This window comes from Physeter macrocephalus, chromosome 3 (genome assembly GCF_002837175.3).
Source record: "Physeter macrocephalus isolate SW-GA chromosome 3, ASM283717v5, whole genome shotgun sequence".
Taxonomy (NCBI): domain Eukaryota; kingdom Metazoa; phylum Chordata; class Mammalia; order Artiodactyla; family Physeteridae; genus Physeter; species Physeter macrocephalus.
In genome coordinates, this window is record NC_041216.1 from 23195563 (window position 1) to 23213460 (window position 17898).

Genomic DNA, 17898 nt, shown 5'->3' on the forward strand with positions numbered 1-17898 from the left:
GGCTCGTGACCTTTGGCCCTAGGGACAATTGGGTGCCCCCTCCTCCAACAGGGACCTGACCCCAAGCAATCCTTCAGCATTATGGGTATATACCCACGATGGACAGTATGGCCAGCTGTTGGCATTCATTCTGCAGAGGCTTTGTGTGTTAGAGCTCTGAGAAATTTTAAAGGCATTTTTTTCTCCATTGACTATTTATTTAACCTGAATGAGAATGTTAGAGAATGTTGCTAGATCCAGAATTGAACACTGTTGGCACTGAAAGGAAACAGACACGATTTGGATTTTCTCAAACACTAGGCAAGACTATTCTTAGCTTACTTCTCATCCTTCCCCTGCAGGGTAAGCCCTGACTTAGCATCTCCTTAATCAATAAAATACAGTTCATCAAAGGACTCAGCACATAGTAGAGTCCATACTTTCTATGCCCTACTCAGAGCCCCAGGGTTACAGTGTGCTCTTTATATAACTGACTATAGCATTCACAATTTTCAGGAAGCATGGGAAAGAGAAAGGCTTCCTATCAAATAATATCATATAATATCATATTCCTATTGATATGATATGATATGATATGATATGATTCCTATATGATATTCCTATCATATAATATCCATGAAAGCCATCCTCCACGTGCTACCTGTCACGGGGACCCCCTGGTCCTCCAAGCACTTCTTATGGAGCAAGATGTCATCACAGAGGATGTCACACAGCTCACCAGGAAGGCCTCAGGAAGCTGGGCAATGGTCTCATCATCCTTTATGAGGGGTGTATGTTCCACATCCAACAAGGGATTGTTTTCTATATAGGCAGCCTCATTGAAAAGGGCAGGAAATACGGATTGGTAGTCTGTCTTCTTGAATCTCTCGGGTACATTGTCCATGCTGACCACTTCCAGTACTTCTTCCAGACTTCCGGGGGAATCAAAGCACCACTCAAGATGGCATCCCACCAGGAGAAGACGATAAACACATATTTAAACACGCACCATGAACTTCCGGGTGAGGAAATGGACGTGTTGGTTCTGCGGAAAGGATGGCAGCCGAAAATTGATGAGTTGGACAATGGGATAAATCAGGACATGGGCCCGGATCCAAGGAAGACTGGATCTGCCCACCAAGGTCTGAGAGGTCAAGGTCGCAATCCCTGCCCCAGCACTTTCTCTGCAGATCACAACGCAGACCTGCCAGAAGGAAGCAGAAATGCCCATGCTTCCTTGGACTCTCTCTTGCCCATCCACCACAGGGGTGAAGGCTCTGCAGAACCAAACAGTGGAAAGGCTGATCTCCTCCAGGAGCTTACTTAAGAAACCCCATTATGTCTTGATGAGGAATCAGGGGCACCCAGCTCCTGACCATTTCCCCCCCGTACAGTGCTCTCGGGGCATTTCCTCACAGGCACCATCCACCTGCAGCCCCCTGGCAGCCTAAAGAACCTTACCTGCCTTTCTTCCTCCACCAGCCTGTCGATCAAAACCAGTCTGGCCTGCGTGCTAGGTCTTTTCAACTATCTAGAATAACAATATCCTCAACAATTTCCTACAGGGTATTAACAGAGGTGCTTATTAACACCTTTCTGTGTTCAAGGGATGTTTTTATTATCACCCTTCAGAGATGCAGAGTCTGGTGGAAACTCTGATGGTGGAATTTCAGACACAAGGCTCAGCCGGCTGGGAGGTACGTTGATGGATCCTGGAAAGATGCTGTCTTCCTCAATCTCATCAAGAAAACCAGAGATGCTAAGGAAGTTACTTTAAGCAAATTGTATGAGGGGGCTTGTTCTAGAGATTGAACCTAAAAGGGCAGTTTTTAGTTCCTCTCACTTGCCTTCTCTAAACTGTTTCCCTGTGAATTGCTGTAATCTGTTGGATTAAGAACCAGAATTCTGGGGAGTGGTACCCATGGCCCCCTCCATCCACTAAAAAGCTCTCCCTCTCCTGTTTTCAAAGAACCTCAGGTGCCCTGAGTCGTGGTTTTCTTGAGACGCTCCCAACATTGGTCTCTGCATGGCCAGCCAGCAGTTAATTCGTTAGCTAGTTAGTTCATAAGTCCATTAGGTATTAGGGGTTTTTTAATATTAATAATATCAAAATAAATACTAATTAATATTAATAAATTAATATTTATTAATATTTATTAATATATTTAATATTATATTAATATTAATAAATATTAATTAAAATAATATTAATTCCCAAAGACACGTTTAAACATTAATTAATTCGAATTTTTTTGTTCAGTTATTTCAAATAACATTAAAGGAAAGCATGAAGCTAAAAAGTTATTTTTTAAGTCAAAATGGCCCCAAGCTGAAAAAAAAAAAGCCTAGAAACAAATATTTAAAAGTTTGTCCCAGGCCTAATTGAAACCGTGCACCTCAGATTGGGACTTGAACCCACGTGCCAGGACTCGAACCCAGCCTAAACCCAGATTGGGACTTGAAGGTATTAGTTTCAACAATGCAAAAAGCACCTGCAGCGTCATCACCCCAAACCACAGCCAGGACCTTGACCAGAACCTTCAGCCACGCCCTTAATACACCCACCACCATCCCAGCTCGCTGCCTTCCCAGTCTGAGAGAACGGTTACCTTGAATCCTGTATCCATCACTCCTTTTCTTTCCTTTTTACATAGTTCCATTGTATCTATGTATATTCCTTAGAAGTATTATTATGATTTTAATTTTGTAGACAAAGTATCTGGCTTTATGTAATTTTTTGAAAATTTTTTCACTGCTTTTTGTACTGCCGATACTCATCCACAGTATGGTGTGCCTTCCGGTTCACTTACTTGAACAGCCATGTCATATCCCATAACGCCTTAATAGCTGTGCAATATAACATTGACTGTGCCACAGCTGATTCATGCACTCCCCGTCGAGGGGCATTTGGGTTGTTTCAGGTATGGGCTGTTTTGAACGATGCTGCGCCTGTCTCCGTGGATGCATGTCCAAGAGTGCCTCTCTCGGGGCCTAGGACCTCCTCTCCCTCTGTTCTGCAAATCATCCAAGCCCTCACCCCTCCCTTCTGTCACCCAGGTAACACCCACCGACTTTCTCCAACAATTCACCCAACCGACAGCAGCACAGAGTCGGTCTCCTGGGATAGAAAACCACACAGGGCGTGGTACATGTCTGCAAGACAAAACCGACACATCAGCAGCCACCTGTAGGGAGGTCGGTGCCCCACGGGGCCCAGCACTGCTCCCCGGCCCCCAAGAAGAGCTACCAACAGTGCTGGCACTGGGTGTGACATCGTCCCTTTCTTCCTATTCTTGGCTCTTGTGAAGTGACTCCGGCCACCTCTGCCGGGACAACACAAAAAGCCAAGTCAGACACCTGAGTCCACCCCAATCTCCTGAATTTCGGGGCTCAGATGCACCTTGGGGCTCCCCAGCTGAAATGTTTTCTTTTACAGTAGGAGAAACTGTGGACCTAGAAGGCTTGGTGATTTGAAACCAACAAAGCCAAGATGAGGGAAGGCGGGCATGTCTGCCCTGAAATATGAATAATAATTATATATATGTATAGATGTTATTAAGAAGTAAGCAGTGGTCGCATGGGCCATTTCTATGTGTCGAGCAGTATGTCTGAGGTTCTCAGAGAGCAGGCCCCTGATCATTAATACATTGACCACACAGGCACAGTGCCAGACACAGAATCTGTACCAAATAAACCACGTCTAACTCGGCAGTTCTCAACCCTGGCTGTTTATAGAAATACTGGTGGGGAGGGGAGGTTTACACACCCTGATGCCCAGGCTGAGCCCCAGACCAACCAAATCAGAATCTCTAGGGTGGGAGCACAGGCGACAGGATTTCTCAAATCCCACCAGGCAATTCCAGTGTCAGGGGAGGCGGTGACTGACCATCCCGCAGGGAGAAGCAACAATGGGGCGGCTACGTGCTTTGTTAACACGGTTTGGGGAGGTGACAGAAGAAGGGTCAAAACGAGTCAGAGTGGGCAGCTCCTAAGTAGGTCTCAGACCTGCCTTAAGTCATCTGGGAGCTTTTTTAAAATACTGATGCTGGATCCCATCCCCAGAGACTGACAGTCGGCCTGGGGTAGGAGCGGGGTGTGAGGGTATGACTCTCAAGCCCCCGGGTGGTTCTAAAGTGCACGCAGCCAGAGTGGAGACGACTGCTAGCCACGACCTGGTCCTGCCGCCTTCCCCACTTCAGCCCCCCGCTCTGTGGTCCCGACATTCTTCTTTCTCTTGAGCACCCAAGGTTTTGCACTTGCTCTCCCTTAACAGGGCTGGGACTAGGGTGAGGCAAGCAAGGCACTCGCCTTGGGCGCAAAATTAAGGGAGCATCAAAACATGCAGTCTCCTTGGGCTTCCCTGGTGGCGCTGTGGTTGAGAGCCCGCCTGCCGATGCAGAGGGCGCGGGTTCGTGCCCCGGTCCGGGAAGATCCCACATGCCGCTGAGCGGCTGGGCCCGTGAGCCATGGCCGCTGCGCCTGCGCGTCCGGAGCCTGTGCTCCGCAACGGGAGAGGCCACAGCAGTGAGAGGCCCGCGTACCGCAAAAAAACCCACTCAGTATCCAAGATAAATAATACTTCGGTGCAATATTTTAAGGAATCAAAATGAATGCCAGAAACGTCCGTGATAAACAACATATCGAAATTTTAAATAGAATCTTCCTTTGCTTTTGCACGACTTACCCAGCTCTCTTGGATCCTGCTTTTACATAAACGTTGGTATGTTGTTCATCTTAGTTTTCTGCATTAATACCGATATTTTTAATATTGCATAAAAATATATTTATCTGGATCACTGGGGTTTTGGGTGCCCCTTTAAATACGGAGCCCAAGGAGGGTGCCTCACCTGCCTCACCCCATTCCCATAAGGCTTGGAGCTCTCCTTCCCGGCCCCTGTAGGGCCGGTTCCTTCTCATCAGTTGATCCTGGGCTCAAACTTTGCCTTCTTGGAGAGGCTGCCTCTGATAGGAAAAACTAAATCTGCTCCCTGAGTCATTCTCTACTCCATCGCTCTGTGCTACCACGGTGTGAAATTACCTTACTCATTTGTTTCACTGTCCAGCCCCCTCATTTGAGTGGGCTCCAATGAGGACCTTTCTTGTTCTCTACAGTGTCCCCCGTGCCTTAAAGAGGGTCTGACACAAAGTAGGTGCTCAGTAAACATTTGCTGAGTGAGCCCTGGTTTTACTTTTGGAAATAACGTCCTCCCTCCACAGAGGAAGGGGAACAGACCCAGCCAATGAATGCGGGTGCTCCCCGGGGCCTCTGAAAGGGAAGAGTGATCTTGGACAAGGGTGAGGCCAGTAGATGGGAGATTATTCATAATTAACTTCTGAAAAGGGGAGAGCTTCAGGGCAGCAAATTCAGATATTGTATTTTCACCACCAGGTGGCAGTACACCCCAATCTCAGGGAACATGTAATGCGAACAGCCCACCTCTTCACCTGGGCAAATTTTCTCCCGTGCGGAAATAGAGACACAGACGTAGAGAACAAACTTATAGTTACCAAGGGGGGAAGGGGAGGGTGGAACAAATTGGGAGACTGGGATTAACATATTACATTACTATGTATAAAATAGATAACTAATGAGAACCTACTGTAGAGCACAGGGAACTCTACTCAGTGCTCTGTGGTGACCTAAATGGGAAGGAAATCTAAAAAAAGAGTGGATATATGTATACGTATGACTGATTCACTTTGCTGTACAGCAAGAAACTATCACAACATTGTAAATCAACTATACTCCAATAAAAATTAATTTAAAAATTTTTTTCTCCTGTGCGGCCATCCCTCCATCCATCCGTTTGTTGGTTCATGAACATATCCTTTCACCCAGTTATTTGCCCATCCATCCATCTATATATTCATGCACTCATACATCCATTCAAAAAATAAAACCACAGGACTGGCCCTGGGGATCCTGCAGCAAGCAAAATAGAAGACTTTCTTGCACTCTTGGAATTTCCACTTTTAGTTGGGGAAGGCAGACGGTAAATAAGGAAACACCCGGTGGAATGAGATAAGTTCAGATTGCGACAAGTGCCATGAAGAAAACTTTAAAGGATGATGTCAGGGATGGAGGTGGGGGCAGGCATAGGGTAGGGCATTAGAGTGGGCAGGGAGAGTTCTTTAGATAAGATGTCCAGGGAGCCCACTCTGAGGAGGGACATTTGAGATCAGACTGGAAGACTGAAGAAGGGGTCACCCGTCCTGCAAAGCAGGGGTGGGGGGAGACACAACTTTGGAGGACTCGGGAACAGCAAGTGCAGGAGATTCATGGTGAGAAGGAGCCTGGTGTGTCCAAAGCCCAGAGAAACAGGCAGCATGGCTGCAGCAGAGTGAATCGCTGTGGGAGGTGGGAGACCCGGGTGACCAGGTCGGAGAGGTCTGCGGAGCCAGCACCAGCTGTGGGGAGGAGCTGGGATTTCACCTAAAGACCCTGTAAAGCCACAGGAAGTGTTCACTGCAAGACTGACAAGTTCCGACTCGTTTTTTTGGATTTTTTTTTTTTTTTTTTTTGCGGTACGCGGGCCTCTCACTTTTGTGGCCTCTCCCGTTGCGGAGCACAGGCTCCGGACGCGCAGGCCCAGCGGCCATGGCTCACGGGCCCAGCCGCTCCATGGCATGCGGGATCTTCCCGGACCAGGGCTCGAACCCGTGTACCCTGCATCGGCAGGCAGACTCTCAACCACTGCGCCACCAGGGAAGCCCCCGACTCGTATTTTTAAGGGTTCTTTCTGGCTGCTGGGTGAGGATTAGACTGTGAGGGGTGAGGGGTGACATGGGGAGAGCAGTTACTGGGTTGTAGGGACAAAGGGATGCAGGCAAGAGAAGGTGGCTTCGGATCACAGGGGTCTTGCAGAACCGGAGAGAAACGCATGGGTTTGGGAAATACTGTGGGGTGAGAACAGACAGGACTGGTCAGTGGCTGTGAGCGGTGAGGAAGCGGAGAAGAGTCAACACTGCAGGGCCATCAACACCAAACGCCACCCCACTCCAGCCCTGGCCCCTTCACCACCCTCTCCTTGACCAAGACTATCATAGTATAAAAAAGAACGTTTTCACACCATGTGCTGACTTGAGCCCAGAGCCCCTAGTCAGGGCTCCCTATACAAACCTCCAGCTGCTGATTCCTTGGAGTGACTCCAACAAGGTTCCCATGGGAGGGGTGGGCAGAGCTGTGCATGAAGATGAGGCTCTTCCTTCACGAAGCTGCCGGGGGCCATCTTACCCAGGCTCCCTAATACAGCGCCCCCTCGGTGGAAGAAGATGATGCCTCGCCGGGGGCTGGGGGAGGCCGCCTTGGGCTGGAACAGCCTCACGAGTACGGTTCCAAAACGCAGGTTGGTTACCACAAGCCCAGGGTCCTCCTTGATTCTCACGCTGTTGTGCAAAATCTGAATAAATCTGGGCATGGAGCAAATCCCCAATTTCTCAAGTATACTCCCCTATGAGAGGTAAGAGAAAGAGCGGGAGATCCTAGGAGAGGTTAGGATCTATCTGGATGGTAGATGACTCCTGCCCCTTGTAACTGCTAGGATGTTTTTGCAGTTTCTCATCTGCCTCAAAGGCAGGCACCTAGGGCTCATCAGGGTCTAGGGTGTGTCCAGATAAAGTGTTGGGCTTTCAGAATCTCCTCGCAAAAGCTCTTGGTTGAATAGTGGTATGAATTTGCCAAAGAGCTAGCCCACGTTTGGGCTGAGTGGTTGGGCATTGAACTGATCAAAGCCAATGTCCAAGGCAGCTGGCTGGCAACCTCGCTCTCTTTGGCTCCCTGCCTAAGACGGCAAAGACGGTCCATCACCTGGGTCAACACCATCATTGCCTCTCTGGGTTATGACAGAACCTTAGGTCTCATTTGTGTTCAACAGGAAAGAGTAATGGGCTCAATTAAGGATGTCTGCCATGGGCTCAGGAGGAAGGAGCAACAGCACAAAGGCTATATATTTGCCAAATGTGAAAAGAAGTCCATTGTTTTTAAACTGATATGGTCACTCTAGTTATAAACAAGCAAAATATCTGAATATTTCTTGAAATATAGTTACATGGTATCATATCTCACGTACTAAATGCATTTCAACCATAGTGGATCATCTCTTCCGTGTACCTCACATGGAATATGTGTCTTTGTCATAAAGAAAACAGCACGGGATAATTGTGAACATAGTAAGAACAGCTGACACTTATTAGTCTCCTACAACATGTCAATACTGGTCCAAGTGACTTGGATTATTAACTGGCTTAAACTACTCAGCCACTCTCCTAAGTCAAGCACAATTATCAGCTCCATTTCACAGATGGGAAAAGTGAGGCATGCCAAGGTCAAGTGCCTTGCCCGTCAACAAGTAAGATGTAGAACTTATGTTCTCAACCACTAAACTAGAAAGAGCTTGGGTTCTCAAGTCCAGCAGATTTGGATTCAAGGCTTAGCTCTACTACCACTGACTCACTGAAAGATCTTGAGCATTACCTTCTCTGAGCTTCAATTTTCCTCATTTTATAAAATAGAAGAATGGAGTCTACAGTCCCTGAGGATGAAGCTTGGGAATTAGATGCAACCACCCATATGGAGTGTGTCACTGGTGGGTCCTGGCAAGTGTGAGCTCATACTGGGTCCTGCCCCAGTGCAGGGATGGGATGTCCCAGTGCGTTCGCTCCATGGAGACGACCTCACCCCCGTCCCACTGCCCCATTACCAAGGCTTAGGCTTCTCAAAAGGGAACTCCCAACAAAACCTCTGTTTCCCGGCTTGAGGTGGGAGCAAGGTGACCAACGCTGTGGAGATGACCTACTTTCCCCACCACTTAGCCCACATCTGAGGAATCCATTTCCAGCATCTAGAAGAGCAAATGTTTCAGGGATTTTGAACGATGCAATGTGGTGATAAACATGTCTTAGCACGACATTATGAAAAGTCACTAGATATAGCCAGGAAGTTAGATTTGGTTTGGTTTGGTTTATTTTTTTCCACAGTGAGTCCACATTTGCCAGAGCTGGTAATTTAGGACAGAGGCAGATAAGGAAGATTGATTATTATATATTATTATATAATATTATAAATACATATTATTTATATATAAATATTATAAATATATTGTATATATATTATATTTCTATATTATAAATATATTATTTGCATAAATGTTATAGTGTGTATATATAAATATTATAAACATAATATAATATTTTGATATTATGTATAAGAATGTATTAGTAGTAGTATAAAGGGGGCCATCATTAGTTTAGGAACGCCTGAGATCCAGAACTTTAGATGGATATTGAAACTCTTTCACAACTATTCTAGCAGAGTTTGCCCTTTAAAATAAAATCTAGGGACTTCCCTGGCGGTCCAGTGGTTAAGACTCCACGCTTCCAACTCAGGGGGTGCGGGTTCAATCCCTGGTCAGGGAACTAAGATCCTACACACCCTGGGAAGAGGTCAAAAAATGAAACAAAAACAAAAAATAAGATAAAATCTATAGCATTTGTTATATTAGTCCTTATATCTTTTAGTAAGGCTGAAATCACTCATCACAGCTTTTAAATCAATAATGATTTTAGGAAATGCTGTGTCTTTGCCTTCAGAGATTTGATACATATACTACTAATAATCTATTTTTATGGAGTCCTTTCTAAGTGCCCAGCACTGTACCTTGCACCTTAAATGCATTTCTCATTCAATCCCCACCTCACACGTATAAAAAGCGTTCTCTTGCTGTCCTCATTTTTCAGAGCAGAAAACAGAGACTCAAAGACATTAGTCTACAAAACTAGCAAGTGAAGATTCAGGTCTCAGACCCAAGGCTGTCTAATACCAAAACTAGACACCTGATTTCTGGGCCGTAGAAGCTTTTAGGTTTTGCCTCCTTCTCCTTACAATTCTTATCCTTCCTGTACCTATCTGTCTTCTGGAACCAAGTGACCACTTGGATATCATCATCCTCATCATAGCCACCTTGTGAGGAGCAGTCTGTCCTAGGAGGGCTCAGGCCTGGGGGGACTAGGATGGGACATGATGAGCTGAATTCACCCTCCACGGCCCATCTCAGAGGCTCCCGTGAGCAGCTGTCATCAGAGATGCTTGGCTTGTGGGCTACTCTTGAGGAGAAACACTGAAGGTTGGAAAGGTCTCGGGTTTTCTGGGCCACCTGGATATCTGAGGCCCTCATTTTCAGCCCTAGGGCCTCAAACTAGCCTATAATTCCATAAGGATTGCGGCCACTGGCTTGAGACAGCCTGACCTCCAGCAAAGTGCGTGACCAGAATTAATAAGAGAGATGCTAGTACCACATCCTCAGCCTGTCTCCTTGGGGCAGTGACGTTCCTGTAATTATGACGTAGACTTGTTCATTTCTCTGAAGTCATCCGTTTCCCTGGAGAAACATTCCAGCAGCACAGAAACATATTTTACTTATTTACCAAATATCACCAAGCAAATTAGCCCTTATCACCTGTCATCTTGATCCTTTACCAGCCTGATGGAAGAAATGCAATTGTTCCCCCTTTGCAGATGAGGAAACCAAGACACAGAGAGGTGAAGTAAATTGCCCAAGATCACACAGCCAGGGAGCGGCTGTCAGAGCGGAGCGTGGCCTCCTCACCTCCTTCAACAGTTGTTCTCCCCACAGGTCATCATTGTGAACTGCTTGGCTGCCATCAGGTCCCCACCCAGGGTTGGGACATTGGCATTAAACCAAGTTGCCTGCCTCTCAGTGCCAAACTGTTTCCAAATCTGCTGCTCTAGGCATGCACCGTTCTACCCAAAATCCCAACCCCCTGTTCAGAGCCTGGCTGGTGTGGCCACTCTGAAATGCTGGGTGAATTCCCTGGTGATTGATCAGCAAATGGTGAGGAAGCACCTGCTAGGTGCCAGGCCCTGGGCTTGGGGCTGGGCTTGCAGAGATGCATAAGGGGGTCCCTGCCTTCCAGGTGCTTGCAATCTAAGCAGGAGGGAAACGCCTGTGTGCCATGAAGTGGAAGACACTGTGGCTCAAGCAAGTTCATTCTGTCAGAGGCTATAAGCCTTTTCAGGGCAGAGGCTGGGTCTGGAATCGTTTGGGAATCCTCAGAAATGAGCCCCGTGATTGGCACTCAGTAAATATTTGCTGTTGAAGGAAGGAAAGGAGGCGGGGGGCAGGTGAGAGGAAGGAGAGAAACAGAATAGCAGACACGAAAGAGAGGACCGTCATCCGTCCCTCAGTGTCCATGAAGGACTGGTTCTAGGACCGCCATCTTACCAACATCTTCATTGCTCAATCTCTTACAGTCGACCCCCCATCCATGGATGCAGGACCCGCGGATATGGAGAGCCCACTTTAAAGCAAAGTCTGTCTTTCTTGGGGGAGTCTGAAGAGAGAGAGGGGAGGCAAATGAAAGAGGGAAAGGAGGGGCAAGGCAGAGAGAGAGAGAGAGAAAGTGCCCCAACCCATGACAGGGCCTGAGTGCAAACTCACCAAAGTGACCATGTAGAGGAACACGCAGCGCAGAAATCGGAACCTGGCAGGATGTTGCAGAGTAGAGGGGACACCTGTGGTGAGGAAGCGCTCAAAGACAGCCCAGACAAAGACCCCCAGGAAAAAGGTGCACAGTGCAGCTAGAAGCACCAGCCGCGGGACATCCATGTTCCCGAGGCCGTGAGTTTAGGAACTTCTGTCAGCGGGACTTGAGCGGGTCATATCGCCGTCTCCTCCTCCCACTCTCTTTTTGTTTTTTTTTTTTTAACATCTTTATTGAGTATAATTGCTTTACAGTGTTGTGTTAGTTTCTGCTGTATCACAAAGTGAATCATCTAGATGTATACATATATTCCCCTATCCCCTCCCTCTTGCGTCTCCCTCCCACCCTCCCTATCCCACCCCTCTAGGTGGTCACAAAGCACCGAGCTGATCTCCCTGTGCTATGCAGCAGCTTCCCACCACCTATCTATTTTACATTTGGTAGCCTCCCACTCTTTCTGGATTAACTTTGACCTGTGACCTGACCTGGCTTCTTAAACATAAACACAACATGACCAGTGGGAGCGGGAGGGACCTACTTCCTTAAGGAATACAGGGACCAGGGCGAGTCTTGGGAGATGGGCTTCCCAAAGGTTCAGCAAAGATCAGGCTCAAACAGAACCCGCAGCTGGGCACCAAGGGAGAGGTCTCGTGCGAGCTGCACAGGAGTCTCTGGCCTGATCTTTCCCTTGTAAAATAGGAGACACACGGCCAGCCTTCCTCCTGTGCATCTGGTCAAGGTGGGCAAAGTGCATCTTATTCCAGTCGGCTGTCCTGACCCCGCTCTGATGCTCCAGTCCCCCTGGGGAGAGGCAGCGGAGCCCAAGGTTAACAGGACCCACTCAGAAGCGAGCCCACCTGGGTTGAGTCCTGCCTTTTCCACTTACTGGCTCTGTGGTCTTAGGTAAGTTATGTCTGTTCTCCGCATGTCCATTTCCTCTCCTGTAAGAAGGAGATAGTTAGAGAACCTAACTGAGGAATTGTGAATAGTGCTGCAATGAACAAGGGTGTGTAAACATCCTCTCACTTTTCAAGTCAATTTTGCTGATCTCTAATCAATAAATATATGCATACATGTGCATATGTAAAAGTGCTTAAATCATAAGGATAAGTTTGAGGAATTTTCACAAATCAAAAACACCCAAGTGACCAGCACCCAAACCAGGATAAAGAGCATCTTCTCCACATCACCACCGCCCCCTCCCCCAGTTACTACACCCACCAGAGGTAACCACAATCCTTCCTTTAACAGCCAAGACTCATTTGGCTGGTTTCTGAATTTTATACAAATGGAATCATGCAGAGTGTTCCTTTATGTCTGGCTTCTTTCACTGAACACTGTTGTATGTACCTTCCGTGTTGTATGTATCGGTTCATTCATTCTTATTCTGGTATCACATTCCATTGTATGAATATACCACCGCTTTTGTGGCATATTTGGTATATTTGTGGTATATTTGGTATATATGTGGTATATGTGGTATATACGTAGTATATTTGGTATATATGTGGTATCTTTGTCCTTCTGCTGCTGAAGGACATTTGAGTTTTTGCCAGTTATCACTGCATTGCCTCTTAGCTCCAAACTCACAATTTTCGCCTGCTCTGTGAAAATGGGCTGGAACCTTTCAACGTCTTTCCTTTGTCCACTGCCACCAAAGCGTTGTCAAGAAAGTAGTGGAGGGGGCTTCCCTGGTGGCGCAGTGGTTGCGCGTCCGCCTGCCGATGCAGGGGAACCAGGTTCGTGCCCCGATCTGGGAGGATCCCGCATGCCGCGGAGCGGCTGGGCCCGTGAGCCATGGCCGCTGAGCCTGCGCGTCCGGAGCCTGTGCTCCGCAACGGGAGAGGCCACAACAGAGGGAGGCCCGCATACCACAAACAAAAAAAAAAAAAAAAAAAAAAAAGAAAGTAGTGGAGGGACTTCCCTGGTGGTGCAGTGGTTAAGAATCCGCCTGCCAATGCAGGGGACACAGGTTTGATCCCTGGTCCGAGAACATCCCACATGCCGTGGAGCAATTAAGCCCGTGCGCCACAACTACTGAGCCCGCATGCCACAACTACTGAAGCCCGTGCGCCTAGAGCCCGTGCTCCGCAACAAAGAGAAGCCACCACAGTGAGAAGCACACACACTGCAACGAAGAATAGCCCCAGCTCACTGCAACTAGAGAAAGCCTGCATGCAGCAAGGAAGACCCAACGCAGCCAAAAATAAATAAGCTAATTAATTAATTTAAAAAAAAAAAAAGAAAGAAAGAAAGAGTACTGGAAAGACATCTCAGGAGAGAAGGGCTCTGCTTCCTGGTTCCAGGTACTCACACGGCAGGATCCTGTAGACCACGTGGCTTTGCCAGCACCCAGCTTCTGCACTGTGTGAGGAAAAGTGCAACAGAAGGAATTATTAACCATAACAGAGAGTCACAAGAGAAGAAGCAAGAAGTAAAGAAAGCTCAAAATAATTGCAGATACAAGGAACAGCTATTACCCCTAGGGGTGAGATAGCGCACCCAAAGGAGAAACCCCACTTCTCACCCCATTGGCTTGAGGTCCAGAGCGTGTAGGAGACGGCCTCACTGAATTGGTTAATAGTTGCTCTGCTGCTGTACCAGCGGGACTTGATGGCATCTACCCCAACCCTCACCCAAAAAAATTTGCTGGAAATCTGCCCTCCTGGGTGCTATTAAAAGCCCTTCATTCACAGGAAAGTATCTGGCTGGAGGCATTCTGCAGTGAAACTACCCAAGGGGCCTGGAAGGGAAAGCTACTAGAAGAGATGCCATCCAAACAACAGGAGCTGGAGCTGATAAAACCACACACACTGCAGGACCCGAGGTCTGGGGAAGCCATGCACACTTCAGGAGCTGCGCCTAGAGGGGCTGGTGGAGCAACTTGTGCCCCAGGACATTGCTGAAAACAAAAGAGCCTACCTTGCAATTAGGCTAACTGTTGGGTGTAGCACCAACAGAGGCAGATAGCTTAGCAGAGAGATCAGGGAAAGTCAGAGGGCCCTAAAGAAAAAAAGTCATCCTGAGGCTGCACCCCCTTAGTCAGAGCTGCACACTAAGGGAAACAGACTTCACTGGAATATCCATCCAAGTCACTAAACAAATAAGCAAACAATATAAGCCGCAGGCCCAGGGAGGAGTGGGGGAGGAATCAATATACAGCATTGTTACAATGTAATATCTAAAATCTCCAGTTTTCAATAACAGAAAAAAAAAATTATGAGACATGCAAAGAAACAGGAAAGTGTGACCTTAAAGAAGAAAAAAAAAAAAAAGGCAAGAGAAACTGCCTTTGAGAGCACCCAGATGTCAGGCTTAACAAACACATCAAAGCAGCAATAATAAATATGTTCAGAGCCAAAGAAAATCATGCTCAAAGAAATAAAGGAACATATGATGACCTTATTTCATATAAAGAATACCAACAAAGAGATAAAAATTATTTTTTAAAAAAGAAGACCAAACTAAAATTATGGGATTGGAAAGTACAATAACCGAAATGAAATATTCACTAGAGGGGCTCAACAGTAGATTTGAGCTGACAGAAGAAATAATAAGCAAACTTAAAGGTAGACTAATAGAGATGGTGCAATCAGAAGAACAGAGAGAAATGAAGGAAGAAAAATGAACAGAGAATTCCAAGAAAAGTGGGACATCATTAGGTACACTACCATACATGTAATGGAAATGCCAGAGGAGAAAAGAGAGAAAAACGATCAGGAAAATACTCAAGGAAATAATGGCTGAAAGCTTCCTAAATTTGATAAAAATCATTATCCACATCCAAGAAACTCTAAGTATGATCAACAGAAAGAGATGGTGTCACTAGTAAATTCTGTCAAACACTTAAAGAAGAATTAATTCCAGTTCTTCACAAAATCTCCTTAAAAATAGAAGAGGGGGCTTCCCTGGTGGCGCAGTGGTTAAGAGTCCGCCTGCCGATGCAGGGAACGCGGGTTCGTGCCCCGGTCTGGGAGGATCCCGCGTGCCGCGGAGCGGCTGGGCCCGTGAGCCATGGCCCTTGAGCCTGCGCGTCCGGAGCCTGTGCTCCGCAACGGGAGAGGCCACAGCAGTGAGAGGCCCGCGTAACGCAAAAAACAAACAAAAAAAATCAAACAAAAAAATAGAAGAGGAAGGAACACTTCCCAGCTCGTTCTGTTGAAACAGGAGGGAAGGGGGCAGGACATAACCTTTACAAGAATGACATAGCCCAAGGACACAACATAAACTGATTAGAACAAACTAGGTCCAAGATGGCTCCACTAGACCCTGAGCCTCAGTATATTCTCACTGTAACACATCAGCAAGCTAAATGACACACCCACAGGCGCCATGACAGTTTCAAGGCTGACCACAAAGGTCAAAAAGTGGGCGGTAACCCAATTCCTGGAAATCCCCACCCCTTACCCAAAATAACTGGAATACTCCCACTCATTAGCCTATGAAATTACCCACCCCTATAAAAACTGACAACCCCATACTCTGGTGCCTCTCTTACCCCATGCTCTGTCCGTGGAGTGTGTTTCTCTCTAAATAAATCCACTTCTTACCGATCACTTTGTCTCTCACTGAATTCTTTCTGCAATGAGACATCAAGAACCTGAGCTTCATAAAGTCCTGAGACCAAGTGTGTGATCTCAGTTAAAAGACCGTGGGTTCAAGACCCATTCTGAGTCACACGGTTTCACTGTGACTCCAGTATTATCCTGATATCAAAGACAAAGACATCAAAAAAAAAGAAAACTATGGACCAATATACATGCAGAGATCCTCAACAAAACTGAATCCAACAACTTAGAAAAACGATTAATTACCAAGTGGCATTTATTCCAGTAATGCAAAGCAGATTTAACATGTGAAATTCGATTAATATCAATAGAATACAAGATAAAAACCACATGATCATCTCAGTAGATGCCGAAAAAGCGCTTAACAAAATCCAAAACCCTTTTGTGATAAAAACACTCAACAAACTCAAGACAAAAAGGAACTTCCTGACTAAGGGCATCTATGAAAAAGCCACACCTAACATCATAATTAATGGTGTATATCAGTTTCCACTGCTGCTGTAAAAAAAATTATCATGAACTTAGTGGCTTAACCATGGCTTAACTCATGACCTCACAGTTTTAGAGGTCAGAAGTCCACCCTGGATCTCATTGGGCTAAAATCAAGGTGTCAGCAAGGCTGCATTCTTTCTGGATGCTCTAGGGCAGAATCTGTTTCCTTGCCACCTTCTAGAGACCACCACATTCCTTGTCTCATAACCCTGAAACTGAGCGGGGCGCTGTGAGGCTGCTGGGCATTGAGCCCTCTTATTTTTTCTCCCCCATTTCTTGCAGGCAAGACTCCAGCCCCCATGACCTTCCCTGAGTTCCAAAGGGCAGATTCAAGCTGTTGTTCATCAGGGGAGGAGCAGACAAGAAACCACCTGAGGCAAGATTAAAGGGACCAGAGAAGCTCATCAAGATTAAGAGACCAGGACTTCCCTGGTGGTCCAGTGGCTAAGACTCTGCCCTCCCAATGCAGGGGGTCTGGGCTTATCCCTGGTCAGGGAACTAGATCCCACATGCCGCAACTAAGAGCCCGCATGCTGAAACTAAAGATCCCGCGTGCTGCAACTAAGACCTGGCGGCACAGCCAAATAAATAAATTAATTAATTATTTTAAAATAAATAAATAAAGTTTAAAAAGAAAAATTAGGAGACTTGACCACCTGAGCCCCTACACACACCCTAATCTTGTCAGCAACACCACCCTTGGGAAATATTGTTATAAAACTCCTTATCACATCCTCCTGGGTTGGGACACATAGTTTTTTGAGGCAGGAGCTCACTGTGTCCCCCTTTGCCTGGCAAAGTAATAAAGCTATCCTTTTCTACTTCACCCAAAACTCTGTCTCCGAGATTTTATTCGGCACCGGTGCACAGAGAAGCTGAACTTTCAGCATCAGCCCTCTTCCTCCATCTTCAAAGCCAAAAACATAGAGTCCATCTCATGCTGCCATGTCTCTGGTTCTGCCTCCTCTGCCTCCCTTTTCTACTTGCAAGGGTCCTGTGATTACACTGGGCCCACTCAGATAATCTAGAATAATTTCCCTATTTTAAACTGATTAGCAATCTGCAACCTTAATTCTCCTTTGCCATGTAAAGTACTGTATTCTCAGTTTCCAGGATTAGGCTGTGGACATCTTTTGGTGAGCGGAGGGCATTATTCTGCCTACATGTGGTGAATGGCTGAATGCTTTCTCCTTAAGACCAGGAACAAGATGAGGATGTCCACTCTCACCATTTCTATCCAATATTTTACTGGCGGTTCTAGCCAGGGCAATTAGGCAAAAACAAACAAACAGGGATTAGATAAGTAGGCAGATAGATATACATAGGTAGATGATGATAGATAGATAGATATAAATGGCAT

The 17898-nt window shown here is 46.6% G+C and overlaps 1 protein-coding gene across 1 annotated transcript; it reads right to left on the reverse strand.

Annotated features, from left to right (window-relative positions):
• Window positions 1-447: 447 nt before the first annotated feature.
• On the reverse strand, window positions 448-11603 carry LOC102995548 (arylacetamide deacetylase-like 4). The gene is given in 9 exon segments (XM_007129751.2): window positions 448-536; window positions 609-638; window positions 641-709; window positions 712-888; window positions 891-985; window positions 987-1256; window positions 3069-3132; window positions 7214-7430; window positions 11436-11603. Coding segments are annotated over 9 exon segments (1179 nt in total).
• Between the last annotated feature and the right edge of the window lie 6295 nt (window positions 11604-17898).